Source organism: Herpailurus yagouaroundi, unplaced genomic scaffold, assembly GCF_014898765.1.
Source record: "Herpailurus yagouaroundi ecotype Mexico unplaced genomic scaffold, PumYag 355, whole genome shotgun sequence".
Taxonomy (NCBI): Eukaryota; Metazoa; Chordata; class Mammalia; order Carnivora; family Felidae; genus Herpailurus; species Herpailurus yagouaroundi.
The window spans coordinates 6,088,798-6,115,712 of record NW_024412572.1 but is presented as its reverse complement, the minus strand read 5'-3'; the positions used below and the strand labels follow the sequence as shown (position 1 = coordinate 6,115,712).

Here is a 26,915-nt window from a genome sequence, read left to right as displayed (position 1 = left end):
GAAACTGTAATCATTACTGTTTTTCCTCCCAGTGGGCATTTTCTGTCCTATTTAATACTATGTATCTAATTTTACAATTGTATTTTTAGTATATTACAAAGCCTGCATTTAGATCTTTGTCACAGGGTAAGTTAAGTGGTTCTAATTCTGAATACCCCTCTTTGTTTCTTCCTCAGGACACAGCCAGTGTGAAGTCCTCCAGTAGTCTAGAACCCAATCTTTTTTGTGATGAAGAAATTCCCATTAAGTCTGAAGAGGTGGTCACTCACATGTGGACAGCACCTTCGTTCTGTGCAGAACATGCTTATTCTTCTGCTTCTAAGAGTTGTTCTCAAGGTATTACCTTTAAAGCAATGTGGAGAAGATAGGCCTGAAACCAGTGAGAAAAAAAATTGTATTAATCAAGACTGTGAATCTCTTTTTTTAAAATTTTTTTTTTCAACGTTTATTTATTTTTGGGACAGAGAGAGACAGAGCATGAACGGGGGAGGGGCAGAGAGAGAGGGAGACACAGAATCGGAAACAGGCTCCAGGCTCTGAGCCATCAGCCCAGAGCCCGACGCGGGGCTCGAACTCACGGACCGTGAGATCGTGACCTGGCTGAAGTCGTACGCTTAACCGACTGCGCCACCCAGGCGCCCCTGTGAATCTCTCTTAAATGTATATCCTAGCCATGAAATGCTAGTAAAACCCGAAAATGCAATTTTGGTTAGGAAAAGCTACGCCCCTGTTTGCATTTTATGTTACTAGGTGGTAACCTGAAAAAACTTGCACTGAATTATTGAGGCTCTCTAGTTCCATCTTTCATTAATATAAAATCTCTAATAGGCCTCTATTTGTTCATTACCAGTTGTTGAGGAACTTGTTGCTTTTTAAGAGTATTCATTCTTGTTTTGGAAAGCTTTGTTAGAAAGTTCTTCCTTTCTTTGGTAGATAATTGCTCTTGTATGTCCACTTTCCTTTCCCCCATTGAAAATATATCATTAGGTCACACGTCTGGGAAGTAAAGGGTGTTTCTTCATTTAGGATTTTATGGAACAGCATATTATCGTTGGTTTATTAGGAGGATAGCACCTTATTTATATAGGGCAGCTCATGTGCTTACTAATCTTTTGGTCCCCTCTAAAACAGAGAGAGAATGGATTAAGAGATTCTTTCACATTCCCTTTCCACTTCAGTCACAGAGTAAAGAATCAGTAAGGATCCAGATTTTTATTCTTAGCTAATTTTTGAAAGTGGGCATTAGAATTCGAGATCTTTTTTGTTTGTATTTTTTGAAGATTTTATTCTAACTTTAATATGGATGCAGTGAATTCAGATGTCTAAAGTATTAGAGGAGGAGGAACCATTCCCCTAAATATTTACTTTGGAAACATTACAGTTTGTTGATAGTTTTCATTTTTTTGCTTTGTCTTTTGTTTTATTGGAAAGGTTCTAGTACCCCCAGGAAACAACCTCGGAAGAGCCCTTTGGTGCCCCGGAGTTTGGAACCTCCAGTGTTGGAGTTGTCACCCGGCGCTAAAGCCCAGCTGGAAGAACTTATGATGGTTGGGGATCTCCTAGAAGTATCTCTGGATGAGACTCAACACATTTGGCGGATTTTGCAGGCCACACACCCACCCTCTGAAGACAGATTCCTGCATATCATGGAGGCAAGAATTTAAAACTTAAACCATGGCTTTAACATTTTTAGAATGCCTTGGTTCTTTGGAGGTACCACAAATGCCAGGATGGGGATGGCTGAGTGGGTAGTACTGTGGCTATCCTACTTTTTTTCCATTAAGCCAAAAGTAGTTCTGCTTTTTGGTTTTCTTTATTAAGATTTTATATAATATCTGGGGGGGGGAGGAAAAGTAAACACCATTTCTGCTAAAAAGAAAAGAGGGCACTGAAAACTACCAGTTCTTCTAAGGAAGGAACAACTTCCTTATCCCAGACTCCCACTGTTGAAAGGCCCAAAAGAGAAGGCAGAAGCAAATATAGTGGTTGAAAAAAGAAGCACGGGAAGGGTTAAATAGGGGAGGAGGGGAGAATAAAAGGGAAAGGTTAAATAGAAGCAGACTGGGGTAGGCAAGAAAGTCCATGTTCATATATTAATACCTCATAGCAGGTTGCAGTTTATATGATGTTTTTCTATCTGTGATCTCATTTGATCCTCACCATAATCCTAAAGGGGAGAGGAAAGGATAGATGGGCAAGTATTGAGCCCATTCTACACATGAAGAAATTAAGGGTCAGAGAGGTAGAAACTTGCTTAGATCACACATTTAGTAAAAACAAAGAGACCTGGATTCCAGCTCTGGCACTGGACTTCTAATGTTCTTTTCATTATTCTTTTCATTATTCTTTTCCATTACTTATTTCCATGTAATGGAATGGTACGATGTCACTGACAATTGATACAGATATACATGGCATATGATAGTTTTTGGTTTGGAATTCAGATCAAAGGTAGTCTCATTTAGATAGTGTTTTCCAAAATACAAAGGGTTTACTTCTCATCCATTATCTCATCTGATCCTCTTTATTTTACACATAAGGAAACACAAAGTATTGAGAGGGTAAATTTATAGTGCAAGATGTGATAGACTTCAGACATTTATAATGCAGTGTTCTGCATTCTGCGGTTTCTTAGGTTCCTGTCAAAGATTTTCCAGTTTCAGATATGTCACAAAATGAGTTCTCAAGTGGTGTTTCTTAAGTAACTATCAAGCTTAATGTTTTTCAGTATTTCTTTCTTTACCTCCTCCTTGTACTTCCTGTTGCTAGACATACTTTTACTGTTAAAATTTTTAATGTTTATTACATTGGCATATAATAGAAATCAGAAAAATATTAGAAAATTGAAAAAAAAAATAAGACTTTTTTGTTCTAGCCCTTGCCAAAGTTACTACGTATCTTTTGTAATGAGATCATGGATATAGTTTTATGTTTTGCCAACCATTTTGATAACTTCTTGGCCTTCAGGAATTTATTAATTGTGAGTTAGTAAAGAACTGTAGTAGTAGTAAATGAAGACCAAAAAACTTGTTACATAATTCAGTGTACATTTCGTGCTTTTAGCTTTATGTGTATGTTTTATCTCCGTTAAACAGAGGTGCTACACACTATACTAATATATGCTAACAACAATCTTTTTTCCCTAGTAATCTAAAGTCAGATGTTTTATATAGGCTTGCCATTATTTTCATTGAATATTAACATTTGATTTCTCGTTTTTTATTGTTTATTTTTGAGAGAGAGTATGTGCATGTGTTTGTGCAGGTGGGGGAGGGGCAGAGAGAGAGGTGGGTGAACAGAGTATCTGAAGTGGGCTCTGCGCTGACAGCAGAGAGCCTGATGTGGGGCTCAAACTCATGAACCCATAAAATCATGACCTGAGCTGAAGTTGGAAGCTTAACCGACTGAGCCACCCAGGTGCTTTCTTTCTTTCTTTCTTTCTTTCTTTTTTTTTTCTTTTTCTTTTTTAACATTTATTTATTTTTGAGAGACAGAGACAGAGCGTGAAAGGGGGAGGGGCAGAGGGAGACACAATCCGAAGCAGGTTCCAGGCTTTGAGCTGTCAGCACAGAGCCTGACGCGGGGCTCGAACTCACAAACTATGAGATCATGACCTGAGCTGAAGTCAAACGCTTAACTGACTGAGCCACCCAGGTGCCCCTATATTTGCTTTCTTAAAATGTCTTTTAAATATCTTTAGAACATTTATTATATATAATGTACACAACATAAAATTTACCATTTTAATCCTTCTAAGTATACAGTTCAGTTGTGTTAATTGCATTTACAGTGTTCTGCAACTGTTGCCACTGTCAATTTCCATAATCATCCCAAACAGAACTTCTGTACACATTAAACAATAAATACCATTATCCTCTCTCCTCAGCTCCCGGTAACCTCTGTTCTACTTTCTGTTTCTGTTGTTTTTGTTTTTGTTTTTGTTTTTGTTAAGGTTGTCTACTCAAGATACTTCATATAAGAGAATAAAACTTTATAAATGTCTTGCTTTAGAGGTACCTGGGTGGCTCAGTCAGTTAAGTGTCCTACTCTTGATCTCAGCTGATGTCTTGATCTTAGGGTTGTGATTTCAAGCTCCACGTTGGGCTTCGTGCCAGAAGTGGAGCCTACTTAAAATGAATGAAAAAATAGTAAGAAAGATTATTATTTAAAATAAAATAAATGTCTTGCTTTAAAATTGTTTCTAATTTTATATTGATGAAGGATGACAGCATGGAAGAGAAGCCATTAAAAATAAAAGGAAAAGACTCTTCAGAGAAGAAACGGAAACGGAAGCTAGAAAAAGTAGAACAGCTTTTTGGAGAAGGAAAACAGAAGTCCAAGGAGTTAAAGAAAATGGATAAACCTAAAAAGAAGAAATTAAAACTAAGTGCAGAAAAATCAAAGGAGCTGAATAAACTGGCCAAGAAACTGGCAAAAGAAGAAGAGAGAAAGAAGAAGAAGGAGAAGGCTGCTGCAGCCAAAGTTGACCTTGTGAAAGAGACTACTGAGAAGAAGAGAGAGAAAAAAGTGCTGGACATCCCCTCAAAGTACGACTGGTCAGGAGCGGAAGAGTCCGATGACGAAAATGCTGTGTGTGCAGCACAGAACTGCCAGAGGCCCTGCAAGGACAAGGTGAGCTCTTAACTATACGGTCACGTGGGAGAGAGGACAAGGAGCAGCAGTCTCCAGACAGAAGTTTGATGAAATGAGAATCTGGTTTTGATTCTAGAATTTGGGCTTCCAACTTAATATGTTTTCTACAGTTTCTATAAACTGTTGTGAATTATGAGGCTGTTAGGTCAGTGTGCTTAATAGAAGAGATATTGTGCTTTAAAAATCAGGTACTTAGTGAACATAAAGAGACGAGAGCAGAGAGAAGCTATGTGATAACCCTGGGTAGCAGTGCATTTCATGTGCAGCTGGCATAGCAGTTTTGGTATAGTATTTTGCCTTCCCTGTAGGGTGACTCAGAGAACTAAATACCTTGTCGGTTAGTCACAGTGGCCTGAAAACATTCTGGGCCAGTATTTTAAGAGCTCTGGAAAATTGCATTAAGATTTGTTCTAAAGACCTAAACTAAGGGGTTAAATCTTCCCGTTTGGTCTGTGTCTTACCAACACTCAGGCCTGTGTGCATTCTTCTAAATGGAGTAAGAGTTTTTCAAATACCTTGTGAAGAAATAATTAAGATCTTTAAAGGTATTATTTTAAAAGTTTCAGTATATTAATTATGTGATGGCCATTCTTTAAGTAATATTGATGTTATGAACTTCTGAGTAAGATGGATGGACTTTATGAAAAATCCCAGTTCATTCAATGACTGGAGGCATCTGTTATGGTTCCCATCAAGATGATTAGTAAATTCATAGTTTTTATTTGATAATGTTTATTATACCACTTGGTACTTAAAATTGTAATACCTCTTCAATTTGAATATATGAACAGAGAATATAACTGCACCATTATTCCCTTACTTCCCTCCTCAGTCAGATTCTTGTTAGAGCTTGAAGAGGTCACCTTGTCCAGGCTCTTCATTTTACAAATGATGAAACCAGGACTCAGTGAAGATAAATGATGTGACCAAAGTCATAGAGCTAATTAGTGCAAAGCCAAACGTAGAACCGTGGTTTCCTGGCTCCCAGACCAGGTTTTCTCCACTAATATCCCCCACCCCACCAATAATTAAGATGTAAGTACAAAAGCACATTCCAAAACTGAATGACACTTATATTTAAATTACACTTATTAAATGTTTTCCACTCATTTTTAGAAAATGAATATATATATGGTAAGACACATATCCCATAGTCTAACCTTCCAAGGACAATATCTACAAATATTTTACTGTGTTTCCTTCTAGTCTTTTTTCCTATATGGCTTATTTTATATTATGTCATAAAACCTGTTCACTTTTGTATCTTTATTATATAAATGTTTCTATTTTATGAACATTTTAAAACATTTTAGTAGTTACGTTATATATGTGTGTATATTATTTTTCTTTCATTTTGAATTTCTTCTCATCCGAATTTGTTTATTAAAGAAGCTGATGAAAGGTTAACTTTTTCTTTGGGTACTGAAGAACTATTGGCAGCTCATGTTGGCAGAACCTTCTCCCTTTTTTAAACTAATTTTATGGCAGTTTCAGGACTGGCAGCAAGATGGTGTTTCTTTTTTAAGCTTTCCTATCATCATTCCTACAGTGTTTATATCCATCACAAACTTTTTGCTTTCTGTTTTTTCACCTTTCCACCTAATAATCTTTCCCCTCTTCTGCTAAGCATCGTAAATATGGCTCAGGTCTTCCATTATCTTCCTGTAGCATATAAACGTTACAGTTTTTTTTATCATCTGCTATAAAATTGTTAAATAATTTAAACATGCCCTGCTTACTCTCAGGGTTATGAGAATTAAGAGGAGATCATTTATATGAAAACACTTGTTAACCAAAATGCAGTATAAATGTTAAGATGTAATGGTTATTTTTAAGTGAGCCCTGAGATTTGCTCCTAGTATTAAAGGTATTTTTTTTTTTTTAATCTGGAAAGTTGTCTTAATAGAACTGAGGGAGATTTAGCTGCACATTCAGAAAAAATGTCTATTTCAAACTGTTGAAACACATACAAAGGTGAGGAAGATGTGTCTTAACCTGTCATTACTTTACATAAAAGAAACAGTAAATGTTGTAATTTTTTATTTATTTATTTATTTATTTTTTTTTTTGAGAGGGGGGGGGGGGCGGGGAGGTACGGCCCAAGAGAGAGGGAGACAGAGGATCCAAAGCAGGCTTTGTGTTGACAGCAGAGAGCCCGATGTAGGGCTCGAACTCATGAACAGAGAGATCATGACCTGAGCCAAAGTTGGACACATAACTGACTGGGTCACCCAGGCACCCCTAAATGTTGCATTTTTATAGTGTGTTTTTTTTAACTTTTTAAATAAAATTTTTAATAAATTTTTTTATATGTTTATTTTTGAGAGAGAGAGAGAGCACGAGCAAGGGAGGGGTAGAGAGAGAGGGAGACACAGAATCTGAAGCAGGCTTCAGGCTCTGAGGCATCAGCACTGAGCCCAATTGCAGGGCTCTAACTCATGAACTGAGCCAAAGTCAGATGCTTAACTGACTGAACCACCCAGGTGCCCCTAATGTGTTTAATTTTAAACAAATTATTTCAGATTGTAAACATTTTGCTCATCGTTGCTGTTTTGCAATATTTATGGTTCTCCAAGTTTGTTCTTGAAACTAGTTTTACTAAATAAGAGGTGTATTTCTTTAACTGCTTTGTAAAGAATTTTACAACTTTCTCCATTTGAAGTATAGTATTTTTCTAAGAAAATCAAATTAATGCATGGCATAAAATGATGGTAAAAAAGAAGAATGTTTTTAGAGAAGTCGGTGTTCTTTAAATATCACGAAGCAAAAAATAACTTCTAGGGTTCGTTCATATTTAGGTAAATGTACATTTACCATATTTCTAACCAATAATTACTATTACTTTTCCCCCACAATGTGCAGATTGAGAAAACTTTGAAGGGCTACCTAAACATACCTAGCCTCAAGTTCAAGATGTTTTAGAAAGAGAAAAGAAAAATATTACCAGAATAATGGGAAAGGGTTTTAAAAAAAGTCTCTTTTCCATCATTATCAAATTAATTTCAAGGTGTAATTAATTTTTAAAATAATGAAAAAAAATAACTATTTTCAAAAAATTAGTTTTAAGGTTCGGAATCTTCTTCTCTCTGAAGTCTGCCACTTTCATTCAGTCTTCCTGATACCAAAAGTAAAAGAAGTTAACTTGAAAAGGAGCACATTCTTTAAGCTAACATTTAAGTAACCTTTTTTTTCTGTATTAGAATAAATATTTAATCATCTTATGAAAATAGACTTTTTTCCCTTACCTTTTTTTACCTTTTTCCTGTGGGCCTTTTCCTTACCCATTACTATTTCCATAAGTTTTGGATGGTTAAATAGAGATGAAGTTGATAAACCTATGTCTCACTTTTACTCTTTGTCAGCCACTCTGATGTATTAAAAGATTTTCATAGGGTGCTATCTCAGCCAAAGTATTTGCATTTCCATTATTAGTTCATATCTCTTTTTAAAAGCACAGATAATCAAAGGTTGGATTACCCTCAACAAGTGGTGATGTGGAGATTGGGTAACGAACCGTCCCAGTTTGCCTGGACTTTCCAGTTTTAGCGTTGAAATTCCTATCTTGGGAAACACATCAATCTTGGGCTAAGAGAGCTGGCCACTTAATGTTAAGAGCATCAAAAAATATACACAAGGATTCTGAACATTGTTCTCTTGTACTTCATTAAGTGAATTGTTTTAATTTTCGAATCTGGTTTTTGCAGGGAACCTTGGTGCAGTAGAGATTGAATGCCAAAATAACAAAAGCTTGGTCGGGTAACTAAGCTAAGACTATCACTAAATCACCAGGCTTTCTTTTTTCCCAGTGCAGTAATAATGCCCTGTGAAGTGAACAAAATGAAATATGGTAAATATTTTTAAGTGTAAATATGAAACCGTATAGCAACACAGGAAATACTAAATTAACATTATTTCCTGTATTTAATGTATTTCTCTTTAAAAATTTCCCCCAATCCAACTGGTAATGTATTTGTACTATACTTTCAAATCTTTTATCAGTTAATATTTGAACAACTCACAGCTGTGAAGTTTTTTAATTATTTTTGTGATTTGATAAGTAAATCTCTTAAAACCAATGAAAGGGGAAGTGACTATTAGAGCCTAATGTGCAGATAACCAAGTTCTGTGTTCTTGAGTTTTCAGCCTAGTACACAATCTGTTGCCCCTGTGTCAAATCTTCAGTTAATTCAGTTGAAATTCCAAACTTTGGTTTGCTTTATGACCCTGTGGGCCTTTTCAAACAGAAGTAGCACTGGAATTGGATTGTTATTAGTACATGAACATGACAAAAAGATACTAGTAAGGGAAAGATTGTTTTTTCCCTGCTAGATTATTAGGGTAAATTGATATATAACCTGTAGGCTGAGATACAATCTGTGTACTGATAAATGTCTCAAAAAAAGTTTTATACTGTTTTGGAATGGTGGGAGAGCTAGGCTCTAGGAGTGGACCTCTAGCCAAAAATCACAAAAGAGAATGTGTTCTCATCCTTACTTGAGACTGATAGATTTAATTTGGGGAAACCTGGAATGCAGTGCAGAATTAGATTTTTAAAAAGATAGGGCCACTTTTTCTTGGCAGGATATACTGATAAATTGGGAACTTTCTTATCCTGTGGGTTAGCATGAATGGGGACTGGACTAGATTAAGAAGGTTGAAAGTAGGACTAGAGTTATCTACTGGTTCAGGGTGGCGTCATAAACAGGGTAATATCTCCAATTTGGGCAGCCCAAAGAAACACAGATCATCTTCCCAGTTCTCGTTACCAGTGCCAAATAGCCAAAACACTTAACCCCAAGTTACTTACCATCACATTAGCACTTTGTAAATCTTCATTGCTATAGTACCTATATGTTTAGTTTGTTGCAAAGAAGTCATTTATCTCCCTCTTTTGTCTTTCATATAGTAGTTTGCTGCAATAGGAACAGTTCAATTTTCTTTACTGCACTGACTTCAGAAACTAAATATTACATAAATAATTACAGAACAAAAACAGAATTTGTTTTAGGAAGGAATTGTTAAATTGCTCTGAATTTACCAGCAAGCAGTATCACAAAGTACTAGGAATGATCAAATTTAGAAAATATAAAAGTTACCTAGAATCTGACTGAAAATCTAAGCTCTGGTTTGTACCCCCAAGATATTCTGAGTCTGTAGGTTTGGGTTTGGGATGGGTCTCAGCCATACTTTTAATGAACACAACAGGCAATTCTATGTAAGTGGTCTACACGTTTTTGAGAAGCAGTGCTACAGGCAGTTATTTCACAGTGCAAAATGGATCTTGTGTAAGATAGTATAATGAGTAGAGGCATGAAATTGTGATCTTGAAAGATGCCACACGGTGAGCTAGCTGTTTTGCCATGCATTATTTCATTTAATCCTCTAAATAATCCTGTAAACAGAATATTATCTCCATTTTACAGATGAGGAAATTGAGCCTTACTGAGATTAAATTCTTTGCCTCAAATTGTACACATCAGAATTCAGAACTTGTGACTGAATTCAGTAATCTTTACTGTACACAGCACTGTCTCCTAATAACTAGAACTCTAGAATAGGAACAACGGAAGCAGAAAGATTCTTTTGACAAGTGATTTTTCCCATGCTTTATTACAACCCTAAAACCACTAACATGAGCATCATCATTTTGATAACTCTTTGAGTCCTCGGAAACTAATTTAGAAACTACTCCCTTTCCCTGAAACTCATTTACCTAGCCCAAACCTTCCTCCTCTGTTCTTTTCTCATAAACTTCACTGAGGTACCTCTTTGATCCCTTCATACTCCTTACTTTGCTCTGAAAACTGGCAAAGCTCATTGTAAGTGGCTTTGTAAGTTGCCAGTGAGATGATCCACTTTGTACTGGGGAGAGGAAGAGTAGCTCTTTTAATCTTAAAGGTTCTCATCTGCCATGACATCAGTTACAAAAACTACCACATTCACCCTCCAGATACAAAAACCCAAATCATCTTATTGTTAACTCCAGGCCCAAGGCTTAATAAAGTCACCAAACTACAGTCTCTTTCTAGCCTTCTATGATTACAATATCCTCTGAAGGGTCAAAGTTTGCTTGGCATCTGCCACTGACCTATCAGTTATACAGACTTGAATTTTAAACCCCGGAGTGATCTATTGACCTGTGACTTTGACTGTTTTAATTGGTTAATTTGTAAGATTTGACCTCTGATATTTGCTAACTTTTTATAGGGAGTTGTATTTGTAACGGAAGAAGAGAAGAATAAAAAATATTAGTTTTAAAAGTGGCCTATGTGACTGCTTTTCTAAAAAGGTATTTAATGCTCTTAGTACTTTGGCTTATCTCTTTGAAATAAAGCTAATACACAGGATTGCCTTCACATTGTTGTACTCTTCCTTTCTTGATTGATAATTGCATTGTCTTAGCGTCTAGAAATTGTTAATATTAGCTAAAACTACTTGGCTGCTCTATTAGAAGTTCCTTTTTTGTCAAGTTTTTCTCAAACATGTTTCTGCCTCAAAAGGATCCCTGGGTATTTATGAGGTAATGGAGTACCTAAGAGGCCTAATTTTGAGGACATACTGTGGTAAAATATAATTTGGGGATATTAACTTCCCAGCTTCTTTCTTTAAAAAGTAACCCCATAAAAAGTCATTGTCTGTCTCTGGACATCCCAGTTATTTGCTATCATTTAAGCCAAGAAAGCTCTTTGGTTTGCTTTTTTTTTTTCTAGGCTTAATGTTTATGTAACCTAAACATTCCTCAATCTTGTCTCCTACAGGTAGACTGGGTACAATGTGATGGTGGCTGTGATGAGTGGTTTCATCAAGTTTGTGTGGGTGTATCTCCAGAAATGGCTGAAAATGAAGATTACATCTGTATAAACTGTGCAAAGAAGCAAGGGCCAGATAGCCCAGGTCAAGCACCACCTCCTTCCTTCATAATGAGCTACAAACTACCAATGGAGGATCTTAAGGAGACCAGTTAGCAGTTGCTGGGTTAGTTTGGGACATGGGGGGAAATGGACCACATTGAGACCTTAGTCATCAAGTAGAGTGGTTTAGATCCACTCAGAATGTTGCTTCCAAAGACAAATGGCCTTCAGAGAAAGTCCTCTTAGCGGACTTCCTCTTTGCATGGACTGTGTGACCTACATTCTCTTCAACACATCTATGCAGAGGGTGTCTTTGGTACAGCAGCCAGTATTTCAGTTTATGTCTCCTCTGAGTACGGTATGTTACTTTACAGCCAGACATTTGATTGAGCTCTAGAGTGGCTGGTTGGCATTAATACATTGGTATGTTAGCAGGGCATGTAGGATGTGGCTTATGGCCAGTTGATACTAGTTAGAGGTTTACAACCTAGAGGCAGTACTGTCTGGAGGTGCTGACTACTTGGCTCTCCTTAGGACAGTTGGACAGGAGTGAGAGTACCACTCTCCTTCCACTGTTACCTGGCATGTAATGCCCTACGGATATAGCCATGGGAGCAACAGGGCCAAAGTTACTCCTGTTAGTAGTCATGGGATAGTAGCACAGTCTAGACCCCAGCTACTTGTGTGTGTTTGTACCAAGAAGAAAACCCCAAATGAGAGGCAGATCACCTTATCTTCCTAAGGAGGAGTATGTCATCTAGTTCAGAAGTCTGACTAGATTGGATTCTGGGAAGAAGAGCTTTTCTTATTTCAAGGCAAGGAGCCTTTTTTTTTTTTTTTTTGGCTTTGAGAAGTCTTGCTGTCTTGGGTCTGCATTTTAGAGACGAGCAGGTACATGGATCCAGGCTCCTGCAAAAGAAAAGAAGACAAGTCAGAATGTTTTACTGAGACCCAGTGATGCATGCTTTTCGGGGAAACCTTCATTTACAAGTATACCAGACCACCAGGCTTCAGGCATGGCCATGAGCAAGACCAGCAAATAACAGCTTTTTGCCTTGCAGCCCTGACCCCGATGTCTGCTGTTTCCAACACTGGCAATTTCTGATACTGGCCCACAGCAGATGCTGTTGAATAACACCCTGGCTTCATCAGAGGATATGGGGTTGTAGCACCTCCGGGTGATAAAGTTGTTTTAGTAAATCCATTTTTAAAAAAAGAAAAAAGGACTTGTTTTTACTTTTTTCTAAATGTCTCTGACTACTGACTGTTCTATAAATAGATTATTTTTCCTTTTTTAATATACATATATGGATATATAAATATATATATTTACTGTTACCAGCAGCATATGACAGAGTTTTCAGCATCAAAAATCCATTTGGGGGCTTGCTTTCTCTTTTTGCTTTTTAATAAAGAAACCCCATTCCTTCCTTGTAGTACAAGGAGTTGTTAGCACTTCCTTCTCCATCCTAGCCTGACCACATCTTCCATCTTGTTTTTGTTCATAGATCATTGTATTTCCTTTGTGTTGTTGGAACTTGTCTCTGTCTATTGGGAAACTTGGTCTTACTATTTCTGTGATGGCTGGTTTGTTTTGTTTTTGTATGTAAATGTTTGAAACTATGGTGCTGTGCCCTCTTCCCTCCTGTTGTGTTCTCTATTGTTAAGGTGTTAGGTAAGCTGTATGGAAACTTTTATTAGAAGGGGACTAATTTTTTTTAAAGGACAAAGAACCCCAAAAAACTAAAAATAGTGTTTTGTCTTCACTATGCCGTGTCCCTTTATTTTGTTTAAAAATCTGTGGTTTGGCTTAATTTATCAGTTTTCTTTTTAAAAGGGGGGAGCAGGGTGGGCCTAGAGAACAGCTTATAATCTCCTTTTCCCTTTTTGCCCCAGTCTCTTTTAAAGAAATGTCTTCTAGTAACTAGAAGTGAAATGTACTGTCCAGTTACAGTTTGAGTGGGTATGAGATTTAACTCAAAAGGCATCTTGCTAAAAAAACAAAACAAAACAAAACAAAACAAAAAAAAACAAAAACTTTTCCTGTAAAACCCAGTTTCTGTAAATGCTTTCTCTGTGGTTCAAACTACCTAATTTTTAGTCTTCCCTTAATATTGCATAACATTTTTAGTGTTTTGACCTGTTACAAGGGTCATAAGCGTCACTCTGCATGATCTCAAGTGTGTATATGATTTAAGATTTCAAGGGATATTACAAGGTAACTTTTAACCAATTTCATAAATTTTAATTTTGCCAGTCTATAAAGATATTATTACCTAAGAATTTTATCTGGTTGATGTTATAAAAGAAAGCACAATATTTTTTGCCTTTCGTCTTCTCTGCAAAGATCTTCAAATACTTTTGGGTTAAAAATTGAATGCAGTTCTAAGTGCTGGCTGCCTTGGTGGAAAACATTTAAAAATAGTTTATCTTTTCTTCCTAGTCACCCATTAACTTTACTCAGCCATCAGTGGAAGGGCATGAGGATGCTGAGAAAGATAGTTAAGTTGGTGCTCTGCTTCTTGGAGTATGGTGGGTGGATGTAGGTGGCTGTTGAGGAAATAATTTATGTCCTTAATACAGTATTTACCAGCTGGAGATCTGAGAGAAAAATGCAAGACAGTCTTCAACTATGAGTAGCTCCCTGTTTATCTTCTGTTTTGAAACTTAAATATATCATTCAGTTGATTTGGTGGGATTTTCTGTATTTATTTGAAAGTCACAGAGGATTTGGTCTGACTCTTGACCAAAGGCTGAGAAGAACAGATGAGAGACATTAGTTTAAAAAAGAGAGAGAGAAAAACGAACATATACAAGTCTATAATTTTGGAATTAATGAACTAAGATTCATCTATTTAAAGACATGCTGGTGTTCTAATATAAAATATTGTTTTCAGTTAGAGGAAATTACCTATTTACAACTTACTCCATTCTTCATTGTTGTAACATTTTATATTAAAATTTGATTTAAAATGTTCCTTTACTTTTCAGAGTTGCAACTTTTCACCATTGGTGTTTTAACTAATTCTGTGATAGTTTTTTTCAAAGATATTTCTTACTGTCTTCATTATAACTATGTTGGGGAAGGTTATAGAAAGAAAAATTAAAAAAATGCACATAAGTCTTTAATATTCTCAAAGGGGTAGGTCAGTGGAACTATGCAAATTCCCAAGTTTACAAATGCAACTATAGCATTAGTAGTAGTTAGCTTTCTTATTGGCAGAAGAGGGGACATTTTTTCCCCACAAATGTCTATTTTAGTTCCTGATAGTTATTGCAACAAAGCCATGTTGAGAGTTAGATGTTACACTCCCTTCCTAAGTTGCTGCAGACCACCTTTGCACTGCATGATTCGAATTTGTGCCTCAATAAAATTACAAATTACTGTATATCATACTTTGAATAATTGAAAAGATAAGCATTAAATCTGTGATTGTCTACTATGTACTTTAATAATCAAAATCCTAGCAAAGCTAGCAGACCTGTAAGATTAGAACAGTTTTTACCTGTGCTTCACTTCTGTTCTTCTCTGCTTTTGTCTTTGGTGTCCAAGAAATGTCTGTTTATTTGTTTTTCTTAATTTTAACATTCTGGATGCAGTTGAGTGCACGTAAAAGAAACTCCCTGCTTGTCAGTATTTTAATTCTGTAATACATTTGTATGAATATGAGCCAGAACTTAAAGTAGGATGAAAGGAAAAACTGAGAAAGCCTTTCTTTCAAAGGATGAGACTATATCCTTTTTAAAGGAGAAAGTGACAATTTGGAGTGGGATTTAAAAATTGTAAATTGTGAAAAATTAAGCTGTTCAAGTCCCACATATAACCAGGTTCAATAAAGGTTTACATACGGAACTAGCTTCATATGTGTGTAGAAAGTTGCTTTTGCAGTAGGTCTGTTAAGTATAAATTTTAAAAAGCAGGCAATTGATTTGTCTTTCACCTTTTGAAACTCCTGCCCCCCACCCCCTTTTTAAATTAAAGCATATCATTACTTCTTTGGATATGGATGTGCCGAATGATATTTACAGCATGAGAAGGAAACAATTGGATGTAAATCTATTTTGGAATTGCAGTTTTCTCTTGGCCTGGATCATAATCCACTCACCACTATGCAATGGCTGATGTGCACTGGGAAAGGATGTGACGGGTGTAGATGTATCCAGCTTATTCTTACTTTTGCAATACTCCAAGATGTCTAAACAGGAATGTCTTTTGTAAACCTCAAGACCCTCTATTGATTATTCTCTTACATATTTATTTACTTGTTAGTGAGACACTTAAATATAATATGGACTCTGATTTACCAAGGTTTTTGGTGGTGCCTTATGAAAAGTATAACTTGTTTTCTTGTTTTTTGAGCATGTTTTCCATTTCTTTTGTTTTCTAAAAGAGTATTAGATATGGTTATTTGCATTACATCTAAAAAATAAAAAAAAAAATTTGTGTGTGTGTGCTCAGGTTCCCCTCTACTCTCTCATTTACATTGGTGTCAACTGTAAATGGTAACCAAGTAAAGGTAAATGTTGGCATTGAGTATTGATGATCCTGAGGAAAACTGGCAGGTGCATGAGAGCTTTTCACCCGGGGTCAAAGCTGTTTCTGATACTGCAGTTGCTCTCTATAAAATCAAATACTGGCCTCAAGTAATTTGATCACTGGTGTGATTAGCCTATTACTGAGAATACTGTTTTCAGAAAGTGTGAAGTGGAAGAAGTGATCCCTGAAGATTTCACCTGTCCTGCTTTCAGCAAGAATCCAGCAATGATCTACAGCCATTTCCCCACCTTTGATTCTTGAGCACTTCGATCCTTGCAGCAAACCATAGCAGGGAAAATGAGGAAATACTTTATTTTGGCCTCATGCTTACAACTCGTTCAAACTGCAGCTTACTTCAGAGAAGTAAGTAGCGTTTTTTACTCATTGCCAAGGTTACCAGATCATGTGGGCATTGCTGGAAATGTTAAGATTCTGCTTTCCATGAAATTGGCCTCAAATATGAAGTATGTGACTGTGTATATATGTGTTGGTATGGAAGATTGGTGGGAAGGAGGAGGGGGGAAATCTGGTTGTCTCTTAACTTGGAAAATAATCTTGCCAGCGAAAAAAAGACACCTGCAATTTCATAGAGTGACAGATTCTTTAAAAATTGTGTGGGGTCCTCCCAGTTTAGATCAAATATTTCTTGGACTCTTGGCATTGTAGTTGACATTAATAAATCGAAGGTCCAGAATCTTAGCCATTAGCCATGAATTGGGAAGTCACATACACAAGGAGAGAAAATACAAAAGAACACAAAAATGTTAAGTAAATAAACAGAGGGATTTTGGAATTTCTGGATTCTTTTCAGCTCTTCTTTAAAGACTATTTCTACTCCGTTTTAGTAGGAAGAAAGATTTAATTAGCATTTCCATATAGTGAAGTTCCATGAAATTTCTTTACCATAGATTTTCACTAACCTTGACTTTGGAGCTAGGTTGTATGCCTTGTTAATGGGAAAAAAGGCAACACAGGAAGTCTTGAAAATGGCTTGGTAGGTCCAGGTAGTAACCCTTGTATTAAGGAACCCTGATGAGTTGCCAGGAATATAAGGATGAAGACAGAATTGTCTGTAGTTCACAAAAACAAGCAAATGAACAAAAACTTAAAGCCCAGATGAGGACTTTAGTAGGATTACAATAAGGTAAAAACATGGATTTAGGAATCAAATAACTAACGGGTTTTTAGCTCTATATTACCTATACTAGTGTTTTTGAGACTAAGTTTCCTACCTTGTGTGGGTTAGTTTGTGTGGATACAAAGTTATAGCTCTCTCCCCTCTAGAGAGGTAAGACCTAGATGATGATTTTTAAGAGTTTCCTATTAAAACTTTTACAGAATTTCTAGAGGAAGTAGTACAAGGATTTTGGACATGTAGTCCAAATCCCTGGTTTAATGTTAGAAAAAGTCTACTCATTACTTCCGAGGAGGGACTGTACAGACTGTATTGAATATTCTGTTTTTAGAAAATGTAAGTATTGGTCACTAACTTACATATTAGAGCTTACCCGTAGTCTTCCCTTCACTTGGGTCTGGATTTTGCAGAGTTCATCAAGCACTTTTATGTATGCCCCAAGACTAGCATCTCGTTCTGTCCAGTGCCCAACTGTGTGGAGGTAAGGTGAGTAGAAGACACATTTCGACAGACCTATTAGACTCCCTCCTCCTGAATTGGTATTTGATCTTAGTAATATTTTTCCACCACTCAAAGCAAAGACCCCTTCCCACTGAGACCAGTAGGCCACTCACAGGTCTTCAGTCTTAGTAGGCTACTTTAGTCCTCTCTGGCCTAACCTTGCCATCCTCTCTACTTGGGGCTAAGCTTTGCTGAGACACAAAATGGAGTTTTATCGTTAAAACTGTTTGGAACCTAGAAGAGTTCAGGCATATCTAGGCTTGGTCAATGCTCAGCACTTGTTTGTTTTGTCATAGACACGTGACTTCAGAATTCCAGTTGGAACATTTAAGGCTGGTTTAATTCACTTTGCTTCTCATCCCTGTAATTCACTGCTGCCATCTAAAATAGAAGTCCAGGGACACCTGGCTGGCTCAGTAAATCATGTGACTCTTGATCTCAGGGTCATGAGTTCAAGCCTCATGTGGAGCCTACTTAGAATAAAGAATAAATAATAGATCAAAGCCCATCCAGTCATCCTTCCTCTCTCTTCGTATTCCAGTGTTACCACCTACTATCTCCAATTCATGTTCCTATTGTGCCCCTTCCTGCCGTTTTTTGTTTGTTTGTTTGTTTTGGCATTACAGAGGGGCGTCTGGCTGGCTCAGTCAGTAGACCATGCGGCTCTTGATCTCAGGGTTGTTAAGTGAACCCCGTGTTGGGCAGAGATTACTTTAAATAAATAAGTATACATTATAGAGACTTGCTTCCCTATTCCTTTGTGAACTTCTACTTTTTCATTAACTGGAACCTGGCTCTCAGCTGCACTTACCTTAGGACTATTTCAAGTTGAGGGTGCCCTTTTTCTCACTTTACTACTATAAGGTATGAACCAGTACATTATAGGGGCTGTTGCCTTTATGTTACTGATTTCCACTGCCACACATTGAGGCCTCTGACATTCAGCTGTACCATCATCTATCCTCATTACTGTCATCTCTGGTTACTCTTTTACATTCATTCAGGACTTGGATGGTTCAAGAGCATCTCTACCTCCAACCCTACCATTATTCTGGGCAATATCATTGATAATGGTTGACTTTACTGTTTCTGTACCTTCACCTCCAATAATCATTTTCTTTCCTTTTTTTTCCAATACTCCTTTTCACTTCATTTAGCAAACCAATTCCAAGGCCATAGCTTGGATTGTGTCAAGAACTTATTTCTAAATGTTAAGGTCTAGGCCTATCCTCATACTATTGTGATTTTTTTTTAATGTTTATTTATTTACTTACAGCATGAGAGGGGGAGAGGGAAGGAGAGAGAATCCCAAGCAGGCTCCACATGGAGCCCAATGCGGGGCTCAAGCCCATGATCTGAGCCAAAATTAAGAGCCAGATGCTTAACTGACTGAACCATCCAAGTGCCCCCATACAATTCTGATTTTTAATGTTGTATCTTTGATCTTTGCCTCCTAGTGTATTTATGATCTCAAAAATCTCCAGTTAATCACTTTTTTCTTTGAATCTTCAGTTCACTCTGGCTCCAGCTCATTTCTTCTCCATTTAGCATAGACTGCATGGCCTGTCACTCATTCATGGTGTTTCCCCATCACTCTGGCCCTGCAGAACCTTATTTCTGGATCATTTTAGCCATCTGACCTCTTTGCTCTCATGGGCTGCTGAATATTACTGAGTACAAACCACTGATTGGTAGTACCAAAAACTGACTCAGGTGGGTGGGTTCTCAAAGTCCCAATGGTCCAGCAACCTCTTCCATTTTTAAAGACTACTTACCACTTTCATTGTTGTCAAATCCTCACCCACCACTTCTCTTCCCTCAGCAGAGGTACCCTAACACTGACTTGAGCAAATTGAAGCTAACAGGAGAGCTCTAAGTTTCCCTAGTCACCACTATCAGCATTTTAAAGTGGTGTCATCAAAGACTCTTCTCTTATATACCCTCTTTGGGGTATATAAGCTCTTGTTCACTTCGTTACCACTTGCCACTTTTATTCTCTGATGTTTCCCAAATCATTATCACCAGTTCATGCTTGCTTGCTTGCTCTTTAATCAACTGTCTGGTAAGCATTTCTATTTGTATGATTTTACTCACTCCAAACTCATTGTGTCAAAACCAAACTCTTCTTCCTGCCCCCAAACCAGTTCCTCTTTATTCCCTCCAAAAGAATAGCGTGTTGCACAAGCCAAAATTCTGTGAACCATCGTATATTCTTTCTGACCACTCCCTTCCTGTATGCAATTATCTCCTCTGTTCTCATTGTGATGTATTAGCTTAAGCCCTCCTCCGTTTTCCCCTGGATTTCTGCACTACTCTTTAGTCTGGTCAATCAAGTTTATCTTGCAAATTACTACTAGAATGAACTATCCAAACAGCCAGCCTGTTTAACACATTGTCCTATGGAATCTGCCCCATTTACCTTTCTAAGCTTGTCCTGTTTCCACATACACCCCCATTCACTGCTTCAGACACAGATGTTCATTTCCTAGGCTTTTTCTGGAATGCTCTCCTAGTTCTGTCATTCTCAAGATGTCAGTTTAAATGCTACCTCTTCAGAGGCCCCTTATTCTCTCCTAACAGCTTATTCTACCCCCTAATGGGACTTTGCAATATGTGTTGTATTTGTTTATAAGTTCTGTGAGAGCAGGAGCTTTTTTTTTTTTTATTTCATCTCTTTATACCCAGCAACTAGAAGAATACCCTGCATATGGTAAACATTCAATCAATGACTTGAATAAATATTGTTTCATGCCTTTGTCCCTTCCTGTATATTGTTGTCTCTCAATTTATTGTGCTCTGTTTGGGCTGCCATGCCCTCATCCACACTTTTCCTTACTATCTCCTGTTAAAGAACAAAAACTCAACTGAGTAAATTTGAAGATCTAATTGGTTTTATTAAGTGATTCATGAAGACGGCATCCTATCTAGCAAGTTAGAGGGGGGGCTCTGAGGACTTGTACAAAATAGAAGATTTTTGTAGGAGGGAGGGTGGGGCAATGAAGTTATTAGCAAAGGAAAAGAAAGGATTGTTTCAAACAAGGTCACTTTCCCTTTAGGGAATGATCAGGAGGTCTCAGGCAGATTACCATATTTTCTTTGAGGCGGGGAAGGTGGATAGAGAGGGTCCCTGTGACAGATTACCTCAATGGTACTGATCAGTTAAGACTATGTTTCTGGGGGAGGTTGAAACTGCAATTAGGTTAGATATTAAGCCCCAGTTTGGTGACTTGGCCTGACATAAGTGACTTCATATTGAGCCCATATTGTCGTTTGAACACTGCCCATTTTTCAAAATTCAGCCCATCCCCAAAACTCTTCTGAGAAGTCTTACAGGTTAATCCTTTCCTCCTAATGTGATGTGGATGTCCTTTCATGGAACTCTAGTAATATTTAGATTATACAGTAGTTCACAAAGTTGTGGTCTCTAGATCAGCAGTATCAGCAACACCTGGGAGTTTGTTAGAAACACAAATTCTTGGGCCCTACCCCAGACATCTTGAATCAGAAACTCGGGGGGCAGGGCCAACAACCTGCATTTTAATAAGCCCTCCAGGTGGTTGTGATACTTGATGAAGTTAGAGAACCGCTAGACTGTATTATAGTCACAGCATTTATATCACTAGCTTCTAACACAATGCCTAGAAAGTTTATTGTAAAGATCTTCCTTTCAAAGAACTAAAGTCCATCTTCCTGTAGCCTCATACATCAATCCAGATTCTTTTGAGGATATGAAAAACGAGTTCAACTGCCTCTATTTGGCATCCTTTCAATATTTGACAATAACTTTTTTTTTTTAACCTCCCCATCCTTCAACTTCAATCTTCTGGCTTAATATTAATTTTTTATGTGTTATGACTTTGAGTCTCTTAAAATTCAAACACATTGAATTTATCTGAAAAAATTCCAACTTCATTTCCATCTTAAATACATACTCAGAACATCCTTTAGCTTTCAAGCTAAAATTCTAAAGGTGGAACTCTATGTGTAGTGTCACCCCAACACAATGGAGTTCGCAACGAATTTGACCAACATTCCATTTGCATAGTTGGAGATGTACAGTGGAAATCAAAGGTGGTCTGAAGCTCTGTGTATTCTCTCAAAGAATCTGGCCTTGGTAACATGAAGTAATTCTGTATTCTCCTACAACTGAATTGGTGGTTCTCAGCCCTGGTAGCACATTGGAATCATATGGAGAGCTTTACAAAACCATCCCTGCCACTCCCATCCCAGACCAATTGAATTAGAGTATCTTGGAGTAGCATGCAAGCACCAGTATTTTTTTTTTTTTTGAAGAGCTTTTTTGAGATACAATACCATAAAATTCACTTGTTTTTATTTTATGAGTCAAAGAATCTTAGTAGATTTACAGAATAGTGCAACTATCATCACAATCTAACTTTGGAATGTTTCCATTACCCCAAAAAGAAACTTCATGCCCCTTCAAAGTCATCCCATTTCCACTCCCAGCTCTAGGCAGCCATGAGTCTACTTATGTCTCTGTAGATTTGCCTTTTCTAAACTCAAGCATTAGGATTAAAAAAAAAAAAAGTTTCCAGGTGATTTTAGTTATGCAGCCAAGGGTTGAGAACCACCATTCTAAATGCATTATAGGGAGTCTTAATGATTGTTAAGAGCTGTGTATAATAAGGGTATTCGCATATTTTTATGCAGTGCCTTCCACCTATGCCTGTGCATTCAGCCACCACTAGTGTGACAAGATCATTAATTTGATAATGGCACTTAGTAGGCTATTCTATTATTTCCCCTGTATACCTTTTAGAATCATATTAATTGCCTCCCATGCTTTCCCCAACCTATTTCAAAACATCTCTAGTCTTTTTTCCGTTTTTCTTACAAATTACCAGCAATAGAAGTTATCTCCAGAGCATTCTCCCTGAGATAATATAGTCTGCAGAAATGACTGCAACATACTGGTGTTGTTCCCATCCAAGAAATTGTTTTCCTTTCAGTATCTTTCACATTGGTATTTCTTCTTTAAATGTTTTCTGTTTAACCTATCTGACAAATATAACGATTTTTGCACTAATATTTCTAAAAGTTTTGGGGGGAAATATATTTATTGTTTTTTGTTTGTTTGTTTAATAGCACATGAACATTTGTTTAAAAAAAGTACTAAGAAGGGGCGCCTGGCTGGCTCAGTTGGAAGACCATGTGATTTGACTTCGGGGTCATGAGTTTGAGCCCAAGTTTGTAGAGATTACTTAAATAAAAATAAAAGTTAAACCCCAAAAAACAAATAATCCAGTAAAGAAATGGGCAAAAGACATGAATAGACACTTCTCCAAAGAAGACATCCAGATGGCCAACTGACACTGAAAAAATGCTCAACATCACTCATCATCAGGGAAATACAAATCAAAACCACAATGAGATACACCTCACACCTGTCCAAATGGCTAACATTAACAACTCAGGCAACAACAGATGTTGGCAAGGATGCGGAGAAAGAGGATCTCTTTTGGATTGTTGGTGGGAATGCAAGGTGGTGCAGCCACTCTGGAAAACAGTATGGAGGTTCCTCAAAAATTAAAAATAGAACTACCCTACAACCCAGCAATTGCACTACTAGGTATTTATCCAAGGGATACAGGTATGCTATTTCAAAGGGACATATGCACCTCCATGTTTATAGCAGCACTATCAACAATAGCCAAAGTATGGAAAGACCCCAAATGTCCATCGAGGGATGAATGGATAAAGAAGATGTGGTATATACATACAATGGAATATTACTCGACAATCAAAAAGAGTGAAATCTTGCCATTTGCAACTACGTGGGTGGAACTCAGGGTATTATTACGCTAAGGGAAATTAGAGCAAGACAAAAATCATATGACTTCACTCATATGAGGACTTTAAGAGACAAAACAGATGACCATAAGGGAAGGGAAACAAAAATAATATAAAAACAGGGAGGGGGACAAAACAGAAGAGACTCTTAAATATGGAGAACAAACAGAGGGTTACTGGAGGGGTTGTGGGAGAGGGGATGGGCTAAATGGGTAAAGGGCATTAAGGAATCTACTCCTGAAATCATTGTTGCACTATATGCTAACTAAGTTGGACGTAAATTAAAAAATAAATAAAACTTTAAAAAAATACTAAGAATAAGTGAAAAATGACCCTCCACCAAAAAAAGACCACTGCTGGGGCACCTGGGTGACTCAGTCAGTTGAGTGTCTGACTTAGGCTTGGGTCATGATCTTGCAGTTTGTGGTTTCGAGCCCCATGTCGGGCTCTGTGCTTACAGCTCAGAGCCTGGAGCCTGCTTCGGATTCTATGTCTCCCTTTCTCTCTGCCCCTTCCCTGCTCATGCTGTCTCTCTCTCAAAAATAAACATTTAAAAAAATTAAAAAAAAAAAGACCACTGTTAAGATTTAACCAAATTTACTTTCACACAGCTATCTGTGCATATTTATGTATGCATATATGCAAATATGTGCACTTTTACATAAATGATGTCACACTCTACTGTTTGGTAACTTGATTCTTTTACTTAGTAATAACATTTGTATAAGACAAAAATACAGAGTTGTATTCTTTTTAATGCATGTATAGTTTGCATTAAATGGAATCTTAAAGATTTTTAAGAATTGTGTGTATTGAAGACATTATTTCTTTGTCTTGTGTTGCAAATTTTTGATCACCTTGTTATTAGTCTTTTATTCTTATTTATTATTTTTTTCTTTATAAAAGTTATTATTTTATTAAGATGTCATCTTCTTTAATTTTATAATTCCTGGTTTTCCTGACATGCTTACAATGACTTCCTCTACAAGATAATAAAAATACCTCCTTACCTGCTTAATACTTTTTTTTTTGTAGTTTATTAATTTATTTTAAGAGAGACAGAGACAGCGCAAGTGGGGGAGGGCAGAGAGAGGAGGAGAGAGAGAATCCCAAGCAGGATCCATGCTGCCAGCATAGAGCCTGGTGTGGGGCTTGAACCCATGAAGCTGTGAAATCATGACCTGAGCTGAAACCAAGAGTCTGATGCTTAACCGACTGAGCCACCCAGGCACCCCTTGCTTAATACTTGTCTAGTTTTATTCTCTATACTAAATTTTTGTTCTATCCTGAATCAATTGGTGTGAGGAGTGTCACGTTTCTTTAGATTATTCCTCTGTTGGCTACATTTCTTAAATTTCTTATAGCATACTCATTCATTCTTCAAAGTATCTGAGCATCTATGCATATGTAAATATAGTCATTCCAAAACCTCTACTATGCAACCATAATTACTTATGAGGATATATCTCATGTACTGGCTGTAATTATTTTCTATTGCTGTGTATCCATAATATCACAGTTTTAGCCATTTGGCACGGCACACATCACCTCACCATTTCTGTTGGGCAGGAGACAGGGCACAACGTTGCTGGGTCCTCTGCTTCTGGGTCTCATTAAGGCTATAATCAAAAGTGGTGGTTGAGGTTGTGGTCTCATTTGAAGCTTAGCTGGGGAAGAATCCCTCTCAAGCTCATGTCGTTGTTGTAGCATTTAGTTCCTGTGGGTTGTTGGACTCAAGGCCTCCATTTTTGTTGGCTGCTGACAAGGGGTCATCCTAAGTTCCTTGGTGCATGGATTTTTCTAGCATGGCCAATTGTTTCCTCAAAGCCAGCCAGGGGAAGAGTTTACTAGCAAGACACATGTTACAATCTTATATAATCATGTGCACATAATCACATATATCCTGTCACCTTTGCTGTATTCTGTTGGTTAGAAGTAACAGGTCCTGCTTACACTCATGGGGAGAAGGTCACAGAGGGTGTGAATGCCAAGAGGCAGTGATTGTGGGGTGCGACCTTCCTTCCTACACACAGCATGAGTAATATGCTGTATCAGCCTAAGACCGAAGTGCCTGAGAAAATTAGCTAACTTCCTTAGGCTTAACAACATTCACAATTTCCGTACTTTCCCATTCAAATCAGATTGAAAAAAAAAAAAAGTGTAATGGCTTTTTTTCTAGTGTTCATGAGAAGAAAAGCAGTAACTTTTTTTTTTTTTCACTTGAGCTAAACTTCTATAAAACTACTCCAATTTGGGGTAATTATAATTGTCCTTTGGCCAATCCCCCTCTTACATTCAATGGAAGTGATCTTTTCTGCTTCTTAGAGAAAGAGAAACCTCCAAATCTCCTCACATCTACTACAGTGTGTTCTGAGTTACTTGGCCCTACTGGTAGTTCTCCTCTGAAAACATTCCAAATTGTTCCCATCTTTTTTATTGTGTATGCAAAGCATTCTTTTAGTCTTTAAGCTATAACTCTGGAGGAAGGAATCAAATCTCCTTGAATTTTTTAATTCATGAGATTCACAGTATGCATAGCGAAGAGTCTTTGCAAATTTGCTTCCTCTTCATTCATTTTCTTATCTTTGTAGCCTCATGCTTTTGGAAGCTGTCAGCAAAAATTGCTGTATTTTCCATTCCTAATTTTCATTCACAAATATGGAAATGTGAGGATTTCCTCATCATTGAAATTATGCTCTTATCTTTCCCATGTATCCTGAGAGTTTCTATTTTGTTTCTAGGGATGGATTAGTTGGGGATTTAGTAAGCTGATTTCTTGATATGTGGTAATAAAAGACAGGAGACAAGAGACCAGAAGCAGAATTTAGACTTTTAAAGTTTCATCCCAACTTTGTAAACTAATAATAATTTTTATTTATTTATTTATTTATTTATTTATTTATTTATTTATTTATTTTCAATGTATGAAGTTTATTGTCAAATTGGTTTCCAAGCTAATAATAATTTCTATCCATAGCACCTGAGGGACTCAGTCAGTTGAGCATCTGACTCTTGATTTCCATTCAGATCATGGTCCCAGGGTTGTGGGATTGAGCCCCACACTCAGAGCAGAGTCTGCTTGGAATTCTCTCTCTCTCTCTCTCTCTCTCTCTCTCTCTCTCTCTCTCTCTCTCCCCCCCCCCCCTTCCTCGGCCCCTCTCCTGCTTGTGCACACTCTCTTTAAAAAAAAAACAAAAGAAGAATGGGGTGCCTGGGTGGCTCAGTCAATTGAGCGTCCGACTTCAGCTCAGGTCACGATCTCCTAGTTTGTGAGTTCGAGCCCCGCGTCAGGCTCTGTGCTGACAGCTCAGAGCCTGGAGCCTGCTTCAGGTCCTGTATCTCCTTCTCTCTCTGCCCCTCCCCTGCTCATTCTCTCTCTCTCTCTCTCTCTCTCTCTCTCTCTCTCTCTCTCAAAAATAAAATAAAA

The 26,915-nt window shown here is 37.4% G+C and overlaps 1 protein-coding gene and 1 long non-coding RNA gene across 3 annotated transcripts in view; one reads left to right on the top strand and one right to left on the bottom strand.

The window, feature by feature from the left end:
- Window positions 1–15,854, top strand: part of KDM5A (lysine demethylase 5A) — a 99,998-nt gene extending 84,144 nt beyond the window's left edge. Inside the window, exons 25-29 of one of the 2 annotated variants that reach the window (XR_005786759.1) lie at window positions 177–336; window positions 1,432–1,652; window positions 4,222–4,632; window positions 5,486–5,688; window positions 10,861–10,933. Coding sequence is in view for 1 of the 2 variants with exons in the window: in XM_040462704.1 (XP_040318638.1) it covers window positions 177–336; window positions 1,432–1,652; window positions 4,222–4,632; window positions 11,412–11,618 (999 nt within the window). In the remaining variant the exon portion in view is untranslated. Of the gene's footprint in view, window positions 1–176; window positions 337–1,431; window positions 1,653–4,221; window positions 4,633–5,485; window positions 5,689–10,860; window positions 10,934–11,411 lie in introns of those variants that run through there. The other variant, XM_040462704.1, reaches the window with a different exon arrangement.
- LOC121021979 (uncharacterized) lies at window positions 272–12,374 on the bottom strand. The gene is made up of 3 exons (XR_005786760.1): window positions 12,234–12,374; window positions 9,461–9,566; window positions 272–370 (listed from the first exon to the last, which is right to left on the bottom strand). It is a non-coding gene; the product is annotated as an uncharacterized LOC121021979 (long non-coding RNA).
- Window positions 15,855–26,915: the final 11,061 nt, after the last annotated feature.